Consider the following 19,006-nt stretch of genomic DNA (forward strand, 5'->3'; position numbering starts at 1 on the left):
GCTGTTTACAGATAAACTATATCCACTCTGAGTGGACATGAACAGAAAAGATTTTCTCTTGAAAAATTTTCTTAAGGAAACCAAATGGAGAAATGAAGAAAACTCACTTTAAGTGACCAAAACCATCTCTGTATGTAGACTTCATTTTCCACAAATCCTACCACAGAGGTAATTTTACATGATTGCGATCTTTTCGTTAGGTTGCCCAGTTGATCAGAATTATTCAAACATTAAATACAGAGAAAAGAAAATCCAAATGTAAATGTGTCTATTTGAGCAGTATTCTGCTTTAATATAATGATTTTACATAATCAATTACGTACTCTGCAAAGCAGATGAGGACAGTGAGAAGGTACCCATGCTATTGGCCCTGCAGCTCTCACGTCAGCCAACAGCAGATAAGGTCATGCCAACAACAACCCCCAAAAAAATATTAATAAAAAATTAAAAGACAAACAGATTCCTTACTTCAGAGGTTGCCAGTCCAAATCCTGGCATTTCACCCTAATATACCCTCCATTTTTAACTTCACCATGTCACAACCCACTCTTTTCCACATGACTTAGTCTTAGCTCTTACAAGTCTTTGGCTCGGAAGGATAAGATACACAGTCATAGTGAGCAAGACAGTAAGTAAGGCTGCAACTTCACAACAGAAAAAATAAAACATTGTGTTAATAACAGTTTCTCCCCATGAAATGCCGAAGGCAGGCATGATCTAATGAACATGTAAGTGTAAGATGCCCACATTGATCAGTCTCCAAGGAGCATAAACAAAACAGAGATACAAGTGCTGCGAGGATGGGGGAAGAGTTTTCTTTTTTTGTTAATTAAGCTTAAAGGGATATTAAGGGAAGCTTTCAATTTCCAGTTTTTGAGAATGGACCGTTTTCTTTTCCCTCCTGATACCTATACCAGGCTATTAGGCAAAACACAAGCTGCTGCACAAACTGGCCATGCAGGAGCAAACAAAGAACACCATGCCAATAAGTGGCACATGAACTATACAAACTGAAAACTAGATGCACTGTTCATTTAAAACACTTTTCATTTTCAATAATAAATATTGTCTAGTTTTGGTAGAACACCTATTTCAACAGAATTGAGTCAGCTGTATCTCCATCACTCAGTTCATAAAACTCATTTTTAATGTGATGAAAATATTTTCAGCCTGTCTGCCCATTATCATGGAGTGTTTAGAATGTTCAGGAAAACATCTGTTCGGACACCTGAGGTACCTGTGGCAGAAGCAGCTGTATTACAACAGTCCCCCCTTTTAGTTCTGCTAGTTCAGCAGCCCTGCAATGCCTGTATTTTTCAATATATTGTTTCAGGTACAAACAGGGAAAATACATTCAAAACAGATTTTGGACTGGTTTGACATGTGCTAACATGCAGTAAAAAAGATATTAAATAGAAATCTTGTTATAAAAATAAATAATGAATAACACAGCAGCAAGCATGATCTCATCAAAGTCTTCATCTGAAGGGAGCACAGTGGCAAAGACCAGAAGGTTCTTGTGTGACATTGTTATCTAAAGTCCTGATTAGATTTTCACCTCAGAGTTCTCAATATTGGTAGCAATCATCGCAAAGATACTATGGTGACTGGCACTCTATAAATATATCACACAGACAGGTAACAGTATTGAAGGCTGATATCAGGCAAGAGTTTGAAGCATTTGAAAACTCAACCCTGCCATTAGGTGTGTATAACAGCACTCAATTTTATGGCAGTAGAAATGTGATTACAGATAAAAAAGATAGGATTAGTGCTGTACAAATTCTTCTCTTAAATTAGATTATCATCATTCAATGGGATTAGTTAGGGTTTTAGGAAGTGCCAGAATTCAACAAATATCTAGGTACGTATTAACTGTAAATTTAATAAAAGCCTGCAGCACAAACCAAAGGTCACAGTTTGACTGGCCTCACTTCGCCACACACCACACAAAACCACAATAACTTCCAGGTGACACCAGCCATCCTCATTTCAGGTATCTGCCAAAGAATATAAACTGTTATTTCCTGTGTTTCTGCTTTAGATTTTATTAAAAATTCGTAATATTCATTATAGGGTTGGGCTGGACTCAGTTGCTCTGGATGAATAACAACAGTGCAGGCAATGCTAAGGGAATGAGGCTCTTGTCATCCCAGTGAATTCAGTCACTACGTTCCTCACCCTAGAGGAGAGGTGCGAATGGGTGTCCATGTCCACAGCATGCATACAGAGCTCTGATTGCTGCAAATTATCATTATTTGGTAAGTGATCAATTATATCGATAAGTGACCAGCAGCCCACTGGTCACTTCCACACATGCTGTAAATACTCCGGATTATCTCTACACATTAAACTCAATCATCATATATTGCCACACATTATTACGTATATCTTACTAATACAGTTGTAACCCATTGTAATAAGAACATCTAAAAAGATTTTTAAAAATGGACTAAGTATACTTTGTATACAACCAACACCTTATGTCTTGGTAACAAATTGTACACTGGATATAGAAGCTGCATTAGCTGAGCAATAAAAAAAACTGTGTAGTGCACAATCCAATTAGCACTGCCATTATACCTGCCCATTCTGAGCAGCATAGGTGCTCGCACAGTTGCTACCTTTGGCATACAGGGTCTTCCTTTCACAGCTAGCTCCTCAAGTACATCAGGAAACCTGTGGGATGATTGCTCCTGAAAAATAGCATCATATAAACCATGGTGATGATACAAATTATAATTCCTATTCTCGTGGACATACTCATCAATCATTGTACTGCTTCCAAGTACTGGGAATCACATATTCAACATCTTTAGTGCTGGACTGGACAGCCAAGTACTGTGGGAACTATTTTGCTCCCCCACAAAAGTTGCCTGCACAGTCCTGAGATTTCAAGACATCAGAGGCAGCGGAGGGTTGTTCTGTGAAAGCAGCAGTTCAGCAAGAAGATCAACTGGAAATACTGGCTAAAATGACATTTACTGAGTTGATACTGCAACAGAAAGTTCCAAATCCCTTACTTAAATTGTCTCCAGCAAAACCAGTATTTGTGTCTCTGCTTATGCATCTCTGCTCTCTATCTTGTGGGACCCCCTTGGTGCTCTCTGGCACTGTCCCACCACGTGGGGCCGCCTCTGTCATGGTCAGACTGCAGATACATGCCTGACTACAGCACCCATCAGCTTCAAGTCACCACAGGCTACCCTGGCAGTAGCAGAGTAGAGCCCCAGTGTAAACTAGCATATATGCAGGGCATGATGAGTGAGCACAGCGCTTTCTACCTTACCAGCATACATGCACCCATTGCCTCTCACCATCTGTTATATGAAAGAGAAACCTAGGCACACACATAGCCACACCAAATTTGCGAGAAATTTTCAATCATTTGCATAACTTTAATCCATTTTTTCCTAACAACACATACTAACAGAAACGACTTACAGCCCCAGTTTAGTACGTTACTAAACTAATGCTGTCTTTGCTTTACCTCTGGAAGAACAAGATAACCTTCCTGAGCTTCCTTTGTAAAATGAGAAGTATTTCAGCCAAAAACATCAAGCTCTGACATTCACATATGTATGCTAGTGCCTAAATTAAGGTATGTACATTTGAAATTTGTATCCTTCAAGGACAATCTGTGTGGAAGAGATAAACATTATAAAATGTAGACAGCTAAATAATGGAAGTAACGATTCTGGAATTTGGTACAATGGTAACTCACTGAGCTGTACACATTCAGGTTTTGGAGTTTTCCCTTTTTCAAACTGCATTTTAAGAATTATGGTTCCTTTAATAATAATAATAATAAAAAAAAGTCTTTGCTATGATGAATAGCAGTTCCCCGAATATTTTTAGTACATGTAATTTACTCAGTAAGTGAAAATGTTTGTTTAGAAAAAAACTAAACTATAGAGAATGTCCAAAATCATTCTCCATGTGCAGAACCATAAAAGGGCTCAAAACAGAAGCAGAATGGTTTACAACAGCTGGTCTCTTTCAACCTTCAGAAATTTTTATAACTACTTTTTGGTGGGGTTTGTTGTTGTTTGTTTTTTGTTTTTGGTTTTTTTTTTCAGTACACCACACCAGGAATTTTCTAGAAACAGGCATAATTTCCCCAGTGCAATTCCATGAAGCAGAGGTGCATCGCTATTATCCCAAACCACCACCACCAGCCAGACACATGCAGGGTCGAGTTATGTACTCTCACACCAGAACTGAAAACTTATCAAATATGGCCCTGATCCAGCAAAGCACTTAAGCACATGCTTTACTTTAAACATGTAAGTAATCCTATTAGAGTGAATGAGATTCAGCACAAACCACTGGACTGAATCTCAGAATACCTTGGTTGCGGCCCTGATTATGTCAGTGACTGACTGTGTAACCTTGGACAAATCACGGTATTTCTGTGTTCCTTCCTTCTTTTGCCCTTTACATGTGTTTACCATGTTGCACACCCTCTCAACAGAAACAATCCCAACCTGGAATCTTCCAGAAGCTGCTGTATTACAAATAACAGCATGGATACTTACATACATTAGTCTGGTTTCAAATGGCTATCATACACTCAAAAATAATGCTCCCCCAAAAAAACCAAGATGACATGCCTTACACTTTGGTCTACTTACCCAGTATTGACAATCAACACCAAAAGCATGACACTGCTCTTAAAAGGCAGTTGTGGAGAAGGAATCCAAGCAAAGGGACCTGCAGATATGGGCCAGGGCAGCTCCTGAGCACATGTGGCTGCAAGCCCGGAACTTGTGCCGCAATTCCCCTCCTGCTACTGGTTCCTTGCTTGCAGGGCAATACGAGATCCCCAGTCCTACCCGGGGCTGCATGGGTCGGTCTGCTACATTTTTTCCAGTGCTGTACCCACAAAAGGGACTCTACAGCCATGGGAAAATCAGTTCAAGGCGTGCAGGTGGAAGACAGCATTGTCTACACAGGGTGCAATGCATTTACACTAAAAGGCTTTATGTTCAGTATTCTTAGACACTGTGATATGAGATAGTTTTCCACAGGTAGGCCATATGCCATCAACACTATGTGTAATAATCTTAGGAATTTTTGACATAAATAATTCTGCCTTTGCACATACATACAACCACACAGGTTGTTTACTCTTGCCATCACACTTCCTGCTTCCCAGCAGTTGTCACTGGCAATGTCACTGTCACAGGGAGAATATGGATTCAGCTCCTAACAATGAAGCAGGCACGGACGAGTGGGTAGGATACTCAAATGAGTTTCAGAAAGACTTGAAGTGAAATACTGTCCCCAGCTAAATCAATAACAGTTCTTCCATTTACTTCAGCGGAGTAAATATTTCAACTCCTTTTTTTCTATGCCTTCTTGTCATCTTAGTGCCTAACAGTGTGATCATTTATTTTCCTTAGGAACATAGGCAAAAGGATGGAATGGATGGGAAGTGAGGGAGGGAAGGAAGATTTCAAAATAAATTAACTCTTTTTTTCAGATTAGAAAAAATAACCCCAACAATTTATAATGATTCCTGTAGTTACAGATTATAAACAATGCAGAAAATGAGATTAGATTAACGCAGGTAAAATCCTTCTTTCTAGGAACTCATTCACAAATTCCTCTTCTGTCCTTGAAACACCTGTATACCACGTTGCTGCTTTCCTGGTGGAGACAAGGAAGAGCTCACAGCAGCAGCAATCCAACCTCGCCTGTGTCAGCCTGCTCCCAATCAGGCCTTTTGCATACAAAAATATCTATTATAAGACACATGCATCATGAGCTGTATTCTGTTAATTAAAATATTTTCCGCTGCAGATTGGAAGCCTGACCTGTAAGTGACTTGCCAAAATTACGTTCAGAAGCACAGCAACTGAAATGTGTTTTTGAATAGGTCAAAAGTTAGTTACTTTGGACTTCTTCAGAATACGTGCGCTGTTCTCATTGTATGATGAAGGGAAATACAGTCAAAAGGTTACATATAACTGTGCATATGCAGCAAGTTAAGGGACATAATAAACTACTGGTTTCCAGAAGACATTCAAGATTTTGGACATAAAAATGAATTTAAAAAAGAACCCATATAGTAACCTGTAACAGAGCCTGAAAAAATGCCTGCCCTGCATAACACAATAGTCACCGAATAAGTGAAATTTACAGTAAGCATGCTGCTTCCCAGTCAGCGCTGCATGTTTCCCAAATTAGTTGGCATATCAGACAACAGTGAACATTTACTACGGATTTTAGAGCTAAGTCCTTAGCAGCATTCTAAGTTAAGGTTGACATTTCATCTTTAATTCATGCTCCTGTGTCTTTCTATATTAACTACTAACAAAGCAGCGTGCTAACAGCCTGCACACAGAGAGCATGCGCAAGGCAGGGCCGTGCGCGCAGCGCTGCTGTGTCTCCAGTAGAAGGGGGTCTGTGCCTTCCAACAGAGGCAGCCCTCAAGCCTGACAAACTGGCTCCCTTGAACTTCTTTCTCATCAGCCATGGTGGACGTGGTCGGAAATAGCTACAGAGGAGTACGCTCATGGTGTGCATTCAGAAGCAATTTCTCTAGGGGAAAGTTTTTTTCAGCTACTTAATTACTTCATTTTTTGAACATTTCTCTCTCAAAGTGATCCTCGTTTCGTCAAACTTAATCTACTCTTTCAGAAAGGATTCTTAGAAAGCAGGTTTTAAGACAAGTTCAGACTTCGTGCAGCACCCTTCTTTTCCCCAGCATCTGGTAAGAGTGCCTCACAAAAGGCCCCAGAGGTTGGACAAACAGAGCACCAGGAAAAACACTGTGTGAAAGGGATCTTTATGTGCCTGTGTGAGGGCCCAATGCTAATAGCTCAATGTGCCATTGACACATCCCAGTGCAAACAGCTAAGTCTTTTTCAAAATAGCGTGAGTCACAGTGTCATTCTGAACTTTGCCTTTCCCAGATTTGGGTGATTTGTTAAACAAATCATCCCCGTATTGTTAAAACGTATTTCTGTACATGCAGGTAGCTCGTGGGAAACGACTGTCGCTTCTGACTGTAACGCTGACTCCGTGAACTATTCCTGCAGCAGAGAAGGTGCGATAGGTAGAAGTGGTTCTGTAACTTCTCTGACAATCATCTCGCACCAAACCGTTTGTTATCTCCCGCGCTAGCCGCTGATGTACTTCTCATTAACCCTCCTGTTTGGTATAATCCTTTAGTTAGAGACTGGCCGTAACAGAGCCGGGATCACCCCAAAGAGCGCAGCGGAGGAAAGGGGGTCCCTTCCCTTCTTCTTCCCGCCCCAGCAGGGCCACCCTCGCCCCCCAGAGCTCGTCCCGACCCGCCCCGAGGCCGCACCGGCTCAAACGCGGGGAAAAGTTCTGCCGGCCCTGGCTGGAGCCGCGCACGGCTGCCCGCAGCGAAGACCCGCTGCCTTTTGTTTCCCGGCCGCGGGCCAGAGTCACCCGCGGGAATGTTCGGGGTTCGGGCTTAGCCGAAGCGCCGGGCCGAGGCAGCGGCCTGCGGGGCGGCTCCCCCGGGGCCGGGCCCCGCTGCTCCCGTATCACGCGAGCACTCGCTGCCCCCAACTTCCCGGGACCGGAGGCCCCCGCGCGGACCCCGCCGCCCCGGCTTTTGGGGCAACCCCAGCCCAGAGCCTCCCCGCCCCGACAAAGCCCGAGGTGCGGCTCCCGGGAACCGGCCCGGCAGCAGCAGGAGGAATTAACGCGCGGGAATAATCACCTTGTTGTAGTTGTAGTAACCCAAACACTGGGCAAAGTCCAGGTTGGAGGGGTCTCCGGGAAGAGAGCTGCCCCCCGCAGCCGGGTAAAATCTTACATCCATGCCGGTGCTTTGGTCCAAGAAGTGCACTTGGAGAGATAGCCGAGAGGTTTAATAGATCCACCTTCAGGTGCCTTCCCCGGGGCTGGGGCGCGGACAAACTGCCGAGGGACCGGAGCTGCGTATCGCCGAGCCTTCCCGAGGAGCGGGATGAGAGGGTCGGAGGGCGACGGGGAAGAGGCTGCTGAAAAGTGCAGGTAAACAAGGAGGAGAGGATAGGAGAGGTGAGACGGGAGGCAGAGCCCAGGTGGGTGCCCGTCCGCCTCGGCGGGAGGGGGAAGAAGGGAAGGCAAGAGAGAAGGAGGGAAAAGAGCGCTGCTGATTTTTAAAAAGCTCCGTGGCAAGCCACGGGCTTTGCCTCCGCATTCAGGAGCAGCTGCTGTACACAAAGGAGCCACGCGCCCGGCGCGGACGGACGGACGGACGGACGGACCGCCGCTGCCCGCGCCGCCGACAGAGGCGGGGACCGGGATGGGGAGAGCCGCGCGCCGCAGCCGCAGAGCCCCGCGCGGCTGCCGGGGACGGGGCGGCCGCCCCGGGGCTGGTGCAACAGGGCACTCCCGGCCGGGGCAGCAGCGCAGCGCGGGGCCGACTGCCGGAGCAGCCCCAGCCGCTCTGGCCCCGCTCCGCGGGAGGGGCGGCCGGGCCCCGCCCCGCCCCGCCCGCTGCTCCCCCTGCACACACCCCTCCCCGCACACCCCCCCACCGGGACCGGTGCTCGCCCGCCCGGGCCTGTCTCGGGGGGGCTGCCCGGTTCCCCGGGAGGGTCGAGGTGAGCAACTTCCACTTTTTGCACCAGTTTTCAGTCAGTGATTTTCTGGCAGCGCACTTCGTTGCTCAGCACCGCTGCCTTGGTGCGTCAGGTTGGTGTCAAGAAAAAAAGAGATTTCTCTAACATGCTGTCCCGAGCAGGACTTTAAAACACAGTAGCCTGGCCCACAGAAACCTCTTTGAGCCCTCAGAGTCACTGGATGGTGATTCCAAGACACCCACTAATGATCCAGACTCGGTTAGTCAGTCATAGGTGCTGCCCGGCTCGACCTGCTACCCTGCATAAAGCTTTTCTGACCCAAAATCTTGATCCAGATCTTTTGGTCAAAACACCAAAGCAGTACAAAGGCAGTTTAACCTCATGACTTGTGCCCTGCAGACAGGGAGTGAGGGAGGATGAAAACACACCCTTGACTCAAGGCTTCTGTAGCAGGGAGTGAATGGCCTTCCAGGTCTAGCACAGATTCTCATGCAGTTGTAACACAGCTGCAAGTACCCCCTGGAATGTCTGACTCCACTTGATTATAGAAAAAAGAAATAGAAATGATAACACAGGGATACAAGGTTTAACTGTAGAACAGCTGCAAGACCTTAGCTGAAGGTCTGTGCATCATATCCACGGCTGCAAGGACAGAGACCCAGGGTGCACACCGCAGCCCCATTCCTGATGGCAGCCTGCCCTGGGGGCATAATGTTCCAAAACATGATTGTGCACTGATAGAGAGTGAGCAAACCATAAGCCAGTACTATAGCTACAACATATTGAAAGAAAACGTCTTCCCAGTCTGTTCCTAGAAATCTAATTTGCAGTACTTGCAAATACCAAGTAAATGCAGGCACAGGTAGCTCCTGCTAGTACAGGAGGCATCCTTATTCTGGGTATTGATCCTAAAGTGTCACAGTTTGAAGCAAGGAAAGACCTGTAAATTGACATTTTGCACTAAGAGCACAGTTAAACACAGATATACATAGGTATTTACAATTAACTTTCTAGGAAAATGTATGTGAACTGGTAAATTAAATGCCTCAGTAAAAAAGAAAAAGGGCATATTCTGTCAAATACCTAATCCAATTTCATATTCATTGTGTCAAACCGTTTGTAATGAAAGGGAGAAAAACTGCAAAATCTGCTTTGTTGCTAGAAGGGAAGTGCTTGAGGAACATAAAGCCCAGAGGGTTTGCACAGGCACACACCATTCCTGTGGCAAAAACATTTCTTCTGCTTCTGAGAGAAATCATTCAGAAATAAAGACACTGAATCTGTTTCAGGATGCAACTTTGCATTACAGAATTCCTCCAAAGCAGGGATGGAAAAGTGGTGGTGTATGGGCACAGCAAACTCACTGCAACCGAGGTTTATAAAGTAATACCTGCTTTGTTTTCTTCACTGGATGACAAACATTTATGTAACCCCACGTGTACATGTCAGAATAACAGATTCTAGGGTGCAGGCACAGATCATTGGCACCAAGTTTGGAGGTGCTCTGCTATGTAAGTAAAGGTATTTCCAGACTGCCTCCTCAGGTTCTCTTCACTCCTAAATAAACCTGAGAGCACAAATCAGAGGGAAGTTGCTTAAGCAAGGAACAAACAGCAAACGATTCCAAGTTAAGGAGTTGGCCCTGTTGTCATTTTGAAGGAGCCCCGGCAAGGCTGCAGGCCTGTACAGGACATGACTTCCAGGCAGTGTGTGGCCTATGGCACGCTTCAGCTGCTGCACAACTCCTGCTGTGCCCCAGGAGGGGCTGCCTTAAGGGGCACATCGCAGCCCATCCCACCTCTCCCGTCCCATGGCCTCAGCTCCAGAACCAGGAAGGAGCCTGAAGAGTAGGGGGTAACAGGCAGGAGGCACACAGCATGCTGTGGTGGCAGCTTCTGGGTTAGAAGTCTTAAAATCAGAAGAGAAGCAAATATGGTGATATAAATGATGGCAATTTTAAGTGCTCTGATGGAACATGCTGTACCAAACACAAATAAAAAAACAGGCACAATAGGAAAAGCCCAGAGTGTTCCATCTTGACCTCACTGGTACAGAAAGTTAATGTAAAATTGAAATGGAACAAGTCAGAAACAAATAAATAAATTCCACCCAGGCAAAACATTTATCCCCAAAATAGTATTTGGTGGAAAGTTTTGAAATACTGTCTATTCATACAATTATGAAACAAAAATATAGAAATTTGTTGATATTTCCAACAAACAAACAAACAAACAAAAAAATCCAGTTCCTGATTATAAACTAGCTTTGTGTCATGGTTTAAGCTGAACCTAGCACATTTTTGGGACCTCCACCCAGTGCCCAAATTAAGTCTTTCACAGAACTAGTAAGACTGCAGTGAAATTAATGAGTGATTTAAAGAAAAACAGAAAAGAAACTGAGATACATGCGCTACTTTTTTTTTTTTCATTTTAAACAAAGTGTTAGGCTTAATGTGATATTGTGCCAGAGAGAATTTTACCAACCAAATATTAGGCAAGTGTGTGTTCTACTTTCTCAACACCTCTTCAATATAGTTTATTAAATAAGTAAACTGGAGTAATCACTGTGCACTTTAAATCCATCTGCATGATGTCAAATCTGTTTGTTAGTAACTATGTATTTGTCTCAGGAGTTCACTAAAGATGAGCCAAAGTATTTACATCTCTCTGTGCATATCAGTTGGAAGGAATCCAACACATTCTTCTCTCAAGCTATTCTCTTTAAGGTTCCTCAGCAGAACTCTGGTTTTGGGATTCTTTTAATTATTTTTTCTTTCTTTGAGAGCAGTTGGAATTATGTAGTATTTGCAATTTTGAGTAAATATTCCCCTTCGTTTCTGCTGGTTTAATAAAAGCAAGCATCTATCTACAGTATTTTCCCTGGTCCTGGGTAGCCTTGATTTTGAAGAAACTTTTTGAAAAGCATTGTTCCATAAAGGTTTGAATGTATGTCTACAGATGTCAACAGTTATGATTCAGGCAGTAACACACAAACTGTGACTTTGTTCAATCTTCAGCTATACTTTCTTCTGACTCATCATCACAATTCAATTTTAAAAGCCATTAGGAGCACTCAAACTGCTTTTCTGATGTAAGAACAGAAATTGTATTGGAGTAAATCAGTTACCTACAAACTTAGAAGTTCATACACAAATTCTTACTGCTGCTCAGAAACTTTTCAACTGGCACAGGTAAATACTACTGTTATAGGCCTAGCTGATTCCTACGCAAGTCTGGTCAGTCCTTTTCTTTGAACTAGGACATAGCACAAGAATGTGTTTAATGGTTATGGCTTACATGCTTTATCATTAACTGGTACCTTTACAGCCTCTGCAAAATCTTTTGCATCTCCCTGACTGGAATGTGGATACAGTACTAGTGACTCAATGTTTTCTTTTTGCTATGTAGAAGTCAAAGGCACTGGGAGATTCACTCCAGCAAATAGCAGTCAAGAAGAAACCTCAGAGATGAGAGCAGACACACTGACTCACTAATAACATCCAAATGTTCAGATAGACAGCCAAGTCATCCTGCAACTCACTGCAACTCAGCACCCCCATGTCCCTGGTCTAACAGTCCCCTTCTGGCAAAAAGCAAACATGAGAGGGGCAGGAAAATGAGGAGAAGGGATGGAATGAGCCAAGCAGGACCAAGGACTCTTTGCTCCAATTTCACAATGCAGAATCAACCTTAAAAAAAGATGTGACATTCATTTTCACAGTGCAGGGCCCACGTCTGTTGACTTCTCTTAGAGAACTGTCAGGAACAAGGAGAGATGGAAGAATACAACATCCCCAGTGTCACCTGGTAAGGAACAGTGTCTTAGCCCCTTCCCCCCAGAGCACATGTGGAGGATGAAAGGGCACAAAATAAAAAGAGGGGAATACAAGAGGAGAAAAGAAAGATGGAGTACCAACCAGGTATGGTTTAGAAAATAATCTAAAGCCTCCTAGAATCAATCAGAAGTCCCTTTAACTAGTTGCAAAGGGCTTTGAATTAGACCTATATTCTACTTGTAAGTACAGCTGCAGAGAATCAGTAATATTTTGACTTACCCCTCAAAGCAGCAACTACACTAGTAATTTTTGGCTAAGAAGAAGTATTATTAACAGCATAATAATTCTTTAGAGTTTATCTGACTGCAGACCCTTCTCATCAGATTGTAGAGGCAGCTGGCATATTTATCATGCAGGCATTAATATCTTATATAAATGAGGCAGTAAAGAAAAACTTTTGTTCTTAGCATTAAGATCAAATATTCATTGATATCTACATTTCTCAGCAAGTATCTCAAGCAGAGATCAATAAACACTTATTAGTCACTGACCATGTTTCCTGCAGTAAAGGAGGGAATGTCAGCCAGCAGATGGGAGCAGCCAAATAATCAGAGGAGCTGGAGTCTACTGTTTGTCTGCCAGATGATCATTTACCTTCTCTTTGTCTCAGTTGTTGCTTCTAGAAAACTATAGATCAAAGGATTAAAAAACAGCAACATACAAAGCAGTTTCAGTAGTCATTCATTAAAAAATACAAATCATTATTTCAAAATAGAAATATGGAGAGTTGCGGGGGGGGGAGGGAGGGAGGGCAGGGGTGCAGTGTTGGATCGCAGCTGAAAGTTTTTGGTTTGTGAAAATTCTGTTTCTTTCAGGCCCAAGTCAGGAAATGCATTACCTTGGGAAACTGGGAAAAACAAAATAACATGCCTGCTTTGATGTTTGTCTGGATTGCTGAAATCTTTTATCTTAACTGAAATATTTTGCCACCTCAACTCACCTACAACGATTTAAACCATATTCTAACAGAAAAACAGGTGTTTGCTTATGGAATAGAGACAACCACTAATACTGATGAACTATGTTATTATGTTACAGCAAAAAAGGTTTCTGCCACTTTAAAGTATTCCACAACCCTCCAAAATAACCTGTGTGTAATGGACAATATAGGATTACTTTTTGGCAGAATGAATACCCTGTTGCTGTTGACTGCAGTGTTACAGTATCCTGACATACTAGTATACAGTCATTGTGAGATAAAAGACCACGTTGAAAAACAAACTGATTGCAGTACTGAAAACAGAAAAGGAACTGTCCAGTAATATAAAAATTGACTTCTTACAGAGAACAAAGACTGGAACAGTGTCGTTTCTAGATTAGCATCAAAGAATAAAAGCTTTAACTGAAACAAAGAAATTGTCGCAATGTATTCCTTTCTTCCAGGGATGCTATTTTAAAGGAAGACGTAAAAACTTGGTTAAAGATGGATCTGTGTGTGTGTGTGTGTAGTTAGATAGGTAGATACCTAGATAGATACATACATATATACATATGTACATATATACATACATAAACTTAAATATATAATCTGTTGATATAAAGCTGTGGAAGCTGTGTAGTGTGTTTCTGTTTCGTTTGCCCCTCCAGCCCTTTCCACAATCATACCTGTGTTGAATTTAAACTAAAAGAATTATTAAAAGAGGATGAAAAAAAAAAAAAAAGCTGCTGGCATCTGCCTTTTAAAGGGGATTTACAAGGACGGTGTGTACAGAAACAAAAACATGTTCATCATGAGCAATACAAATTCTTTATATTTCTGTATTAGTCTAGAGGAATTTTTCAGGCAGAAACTTTCACTTTACAGTAGAACTAAATCTTCTTACTGAAATAATTATTTTAATGAAACTTATCTGAAAAGTCTTAGTGAGATAGGGTGAAGAGTATTTCCAGATGATCAAGGTTACGTTTAATTTTTGTATCTGCGGGGGATTCACTTATACCTGGTTTTCAGTTTTAATTTCATCCAATGTTCTATTAGGTAGTCATTTGAAATATACAGCATATAGCTATATAACCTCTGATATATTTCAGATGCACTTTTCATTATGAAGTACCTAAACAAGGATGTGGTGATGTTCATTGAGTGATAAAGGAAATATCTTTCTATGACTTGCTGTGTTTAATGCAATAATACTGTATTTTCCGAAGGAGAGGGCACACCTACCCTTGAAAGCCTGTGCGGTATCCTGGGAAGACATGAGCAGCAGTGCCCTGGCTGTCCCTGGAAGCCATGGAAGGGGTTACATAAGCTCTCAGTGACTGCAGTGCACATCTTTTGTTGGTGGGTATGGAAGAGATGGGCTTTTAGTCATCACTTGGAAGCCACTGAAGGACTTCATGAGACACTGCCAAGGTTTAAGGAAAAAGCCATGTATAGTTTCACAGTCATGCCATAAAAATAGAAGTAATTATTTAAAAGTGCTGCTGTTCTTAAGTACCTTTCAAATGTTACCATGACCTACTGTGATATTAATGTCACTTTCCACCAGCATAACTTATAACATAAAATAGTGACCAATTCTAGAGAATAAGTGGAGAAACACAAAAAATTATCCACATTTGATAGGACTGTAGACATACAGCTTTATTTGGATAGAGCACATCAGTACCATAATTGGTAGTAGTCTTCCAAAGGACTCATTAGTTATCCTTTAGGTCTCCTAATTAATGATGTAGTCTTCTGAGAGCATATTAATAACTCAGGTATTAATAGCATAATTTTAGCTGAGAATTAAAAAAATCCCAATATTTTATAAGTACTTGTACAATAGAGTTTAGAATTTAGTAATAGACACATGAATAAATTCATCAGATTAAGAATGAACAAACAGATTTCTAGAAGTGTGATCACAATAACATCTCCAAACTGAAGTACTATACTTTCATTTGGGAGACTTATGTTCTGTTTATAGAGCTGAGTTTTCTTTCTTGATGCTTCAATGGGTTGGGTTTTCAACACTGAAAAGCTGAAGACAGATTTCATCCAGTTCTCTAGACTATTTCCCCAAGCTCATAAACAGTATGTGCCAAGCTGTTCTTAAAGAATCAGCCCTCATTTCCATGAATGGCTAATATTTAATAAAACATCTGATCACAAAACCAGATCTAAAAAAAGTCAGCATTAAAATAACACTCTGACTTGCTACTAAATGCAATGTTCTTTGATATAAGTCTATTTCAACTCCATTTATTCCAGGGTTCTACAGCAGTCAAAATAATCAATGCAGAATTTTCCGTGTGATTTACACATTGCTTTTTAAAATGAATTGACTGAAACAAAAAATGCTTATTTCTGCTGCCTGGCTTGTTTTCTAAAGCATATTCTCTTTTAAAGTGAGAGAACGACCTCTGCTTCAGGAACAATTTTCTGAGACGGTGTATTTATCAAATGGCTTCTCTGCTTTCATGAAAACAATTTATTTTCACTGAGCTCTTCAAGATAAGCATTGAAGTCAGGAAGAATGCACAATGACATCCATAATTACATTCAAGAAATAAATATTTTGCTAAAGAAAGGTTTTGGATTTTTATCTTTTTTAAAGATACAAAATATCTTCTTTCCTCCAACATACAATTTAAAAATGTTTTCTCCCTGAAATTACCAAGTGTGTTTTCATATGCATGGAAGGAGAAGCCTGGGACAGTAATCTTCTCATAGAAAGGCTACAATATGCATCCTAAATAATGAAAGCTGTAGCATAATCCTTACCACCAAATTGCCTTTCCTGCCCCACTCTTAGGAAACAATCTGCAGGCAAAATGACAGGAAGAGCAGGAGGAAACATGACCTTGCAGAGCCTCCTCCAAACACCCCCTATACGCCCAATCTTAGAAAATAGACAAAACAATTGTCCCTTGGAATGGCAACTTTCATCCCACATTTTCCCCTTGTGGAGAGCTAGTTTCTTAAGGCCCAGAGCTTGCTGCAGAGCCTATGGACACAGACCATGGTGCCTCCTGTTCTTCGGGGAAACAGAAAATCCTGCTCAAAAAGCTCCCTCCGTTTCTGTTACGGATTCAGCCCTGGACCTGTTCTCAGCTATCAACAAAAGCTCTGTCATGCCAGACAATTATTGCCTCCTGCAGTATTCTGTACTGCCCCTAAAATCAAGGTAGTCCATAAGATATCTCATCTTTCAGGACAAAGCAGCCACATATTTAGCCATATAGTGCCTGTATTTTGAAATGCAAATTCTATAACTACCTATGCAAAAGCTGCCATGAATACATTTAGAAGTTCCATTTAGGCTGCCTGGAAACATGGGTCTTACTGGATTAAAAGATGTATTGCTATCACTCCAATGAATGCCCTTTAATTTGTGAGAATTCATTTTAGAATTAAAAATATAAGATCTAGTTTATTCATTGTCAGTCAAACATCCTAGCTTTTCATTATTCCATTTTTTTCAGAGTATGGAGGTAGTTCTCAGCATAAAGATTCTCTGATAAAGTTCTCCTCCGGAGACATACTCTTTTTGTAGGCTCAGCTAGTGCAGAAATATCATTCATTTGTAACACTCGTCAAAGAGAAGTGGGAGAAAAAATATCAAAAGCAGCTGAAAGAGATTGTATTTCACACTAATATACACCAAGGCTTTATTTAAAATATACAATGTTAAATTTGATTAAATATCAACCCACCATTCAGAGTGAAATAATCTCTTTTAATTTGCATGTATCTGTTTGTGCCAGAGAGAAGCGTGTTTGCTTTCAAGCAGGTGCACATCCTGCTATGACTAAATCTCTAACTCATCAAACTGCTTTACCAGTGTGGGACATGCCCTTGTTTCTGGAACAGCTTCAAGCATTTTCCCCAGCATTTCAGCCACCTGTTTACTGAGTTCATACTCCAAAGGAGATGCATGCAATTAGATACAAGGAAATGAAAATAAATGACCTTGTTTGTTATAAATAACAAAGAGACTCAGCAAAATTAATGCAGTGAAGCCTGACCTTCTGACCTGAAAGAAAGAATCACCTCATTCCTTTGTAGCAGGCTCACAATGCTCCAGCACCAGGCATTGTTATGCAGCTTTGCCTCTTTTGATGGATCTTAAAGGAGTATATTCTAAATATTAAATGTTTTACAAGTTAGATTAGGAAATCTGCATTAAAAAGCATGTTGAAACAAAGTCAAGAGAGCAGTGATAAGGATTATCACTTCTGTATTTAAAGAGCACAGGTAAGCCCTGTTTATGGTAGCTCACTATAATATAGCTTTTCAACTTAAAAAATAAAAAGGTATTCCAGGTGCTAAAGAGCCATGGAATGTCTCCTTCAGTGTTAGGTGAATTGATCAAGGAGAAAGATTTTAATTACCCATCTTGAGGGAAAGGAAACATTTTTCTATTGTGAATTGTTTGTGCTATGATGATCTGACTTCTGAGAGAAAAGAAATGTACTTCCGCAACTACTGCCAAAAATACACAAATTTTTTTTTCATTATCCTTTAATTAGGCAAGCAGAAATGCCTCTTCTGAACAAAGTCTACTGAATAATGTTTATATGGGTTACATTTTCACTTTGAATGACTCATGTAATTCTGGAACAGTGTCCTGATGTAATGGAGGGTAAGGTGCTAGAAATTTGTTTCACTGCTTGTCTTTGAAGGTAATGAGAAAACACAGTTGTTTTTATGGCAGTCCTCACAAAAGGAGCAGTGTGTGATTACAGTGCTGGTTCCCATCTTGTCAACCTCCAAAACAAGTCTGCTATTAATTAAAAAACTCAGAACTGTTGCAGAAATGAATAGATAACATATTTGTATCTCCCTGAAAGCAGTTCCTACAACAGGTATTGTTTGAAAAGGATTTAACCAAAACTTGTTGTATGGGAGCTTTTTCCCTTCTCTTACTTTGAATGATACCCATCCAGCTGCTGAGGTAACTGCAGAGCCCTTCATAGCAATCAAGGCATCAGCTCTGCAAGTTTCTTTTCCACTCTTGGTGAATTGAGTGGTGGACAGGGGACCACAGGGGCAGCTCTACCTGCAGTGCTCATGGGCTGAAAGGCACATCATCAGTGACACCAAGGGCCAGCAATGCCATGGGGCAGTGGAAGGAAGAACTGAGAAGCACTGAAACAGCAACCGGAAGATGTGAGCACAGCCCTTATGCTGTACCATGGCATGGAGGATCTGTGACCAACACAATGCTCTGGGGATTGGGAGCATGAGGGTGCAGCAACTCTTTTCTTCCCCACCCTCTCAGCCATCCTTCCACATCCTGTATGTGATGGAGCAGCTCCACCTACTTAAGGACTCAGCATGACTCTCTCCTGCTTCCCTAATTTTACAGTGTAAGGGTGACCTGAGTGAATCATTCCCAGCAGAAAAACAGTTGAACACAGCCTTTCTGTTCATGAAGTGTCGTGAACAGCTTGTGTTTTTTCCAAAGGTATGTATCGTTAAAAACTAAACAGCCCACATGGCTGAAGGTAGGGATATGCTTAAGTGTCTGACTGAATCAGAGCCCTTAAGAGTATTTTCTTCTCGATAAATCTGCATTTGTTCACATGGATCGAGACCAGACCACTCAGATTTCTAAGTTCAGATCGGTGAGGTGGGGGTATGACAAGCCACATTTGAGAAAGACCTGTACAACAAACAGCCTTCTGAAAG

The 19,006-nt window shown here is 41.7% G+C and overlaps 1 protein-coding gene across 6 annotated transcripts in view; it reads right to left on the reverse strand.

The window, feature by feature from the left end:
• Positions 1-19,006, reverse strand: part of TOX3 (TOX high mobility group box family member 3) — a 233,828-nt gene that overhangs the window by 68,405 nt on the left and 146,417 nt on the right. For 3 of the 6 annotated variants that reach the window (XM_065663275.1, XM_065663282.1, XM_065663274.1), the window contains exon 1: positions 7,703-8,396. The exons of the other annotated variants lie outside the window; for them this stretch is intronic. In XM_065663275.1, coding sequence (XP_065519347.1) covers positions 7,703-7,804 — 102 coding nt within the window. In that variant the 5' untranslated portion in view covers positions 7,805-8,396. Of the gene's footprint in view, positions 1-7,702; positions 8,397-19,006 lie in introns of those variants that run through there. 6 annotated transcript variants of the gene reach the window in all.

The sequence above is a fragment of the Lathamus discolor genome, chromosome Z, assembly GCF_037157495.1.
Source record: "Lathamus discolor isolate bLatDis1 chromosome Z, bLatDis1.hap1, whole genome shotgun sequence".
NCBI lineage: Eukaryota > Metazoa > Chordata > Aves > Psittaciformes > Psittacidae > Lathamus > Lathamus discolor.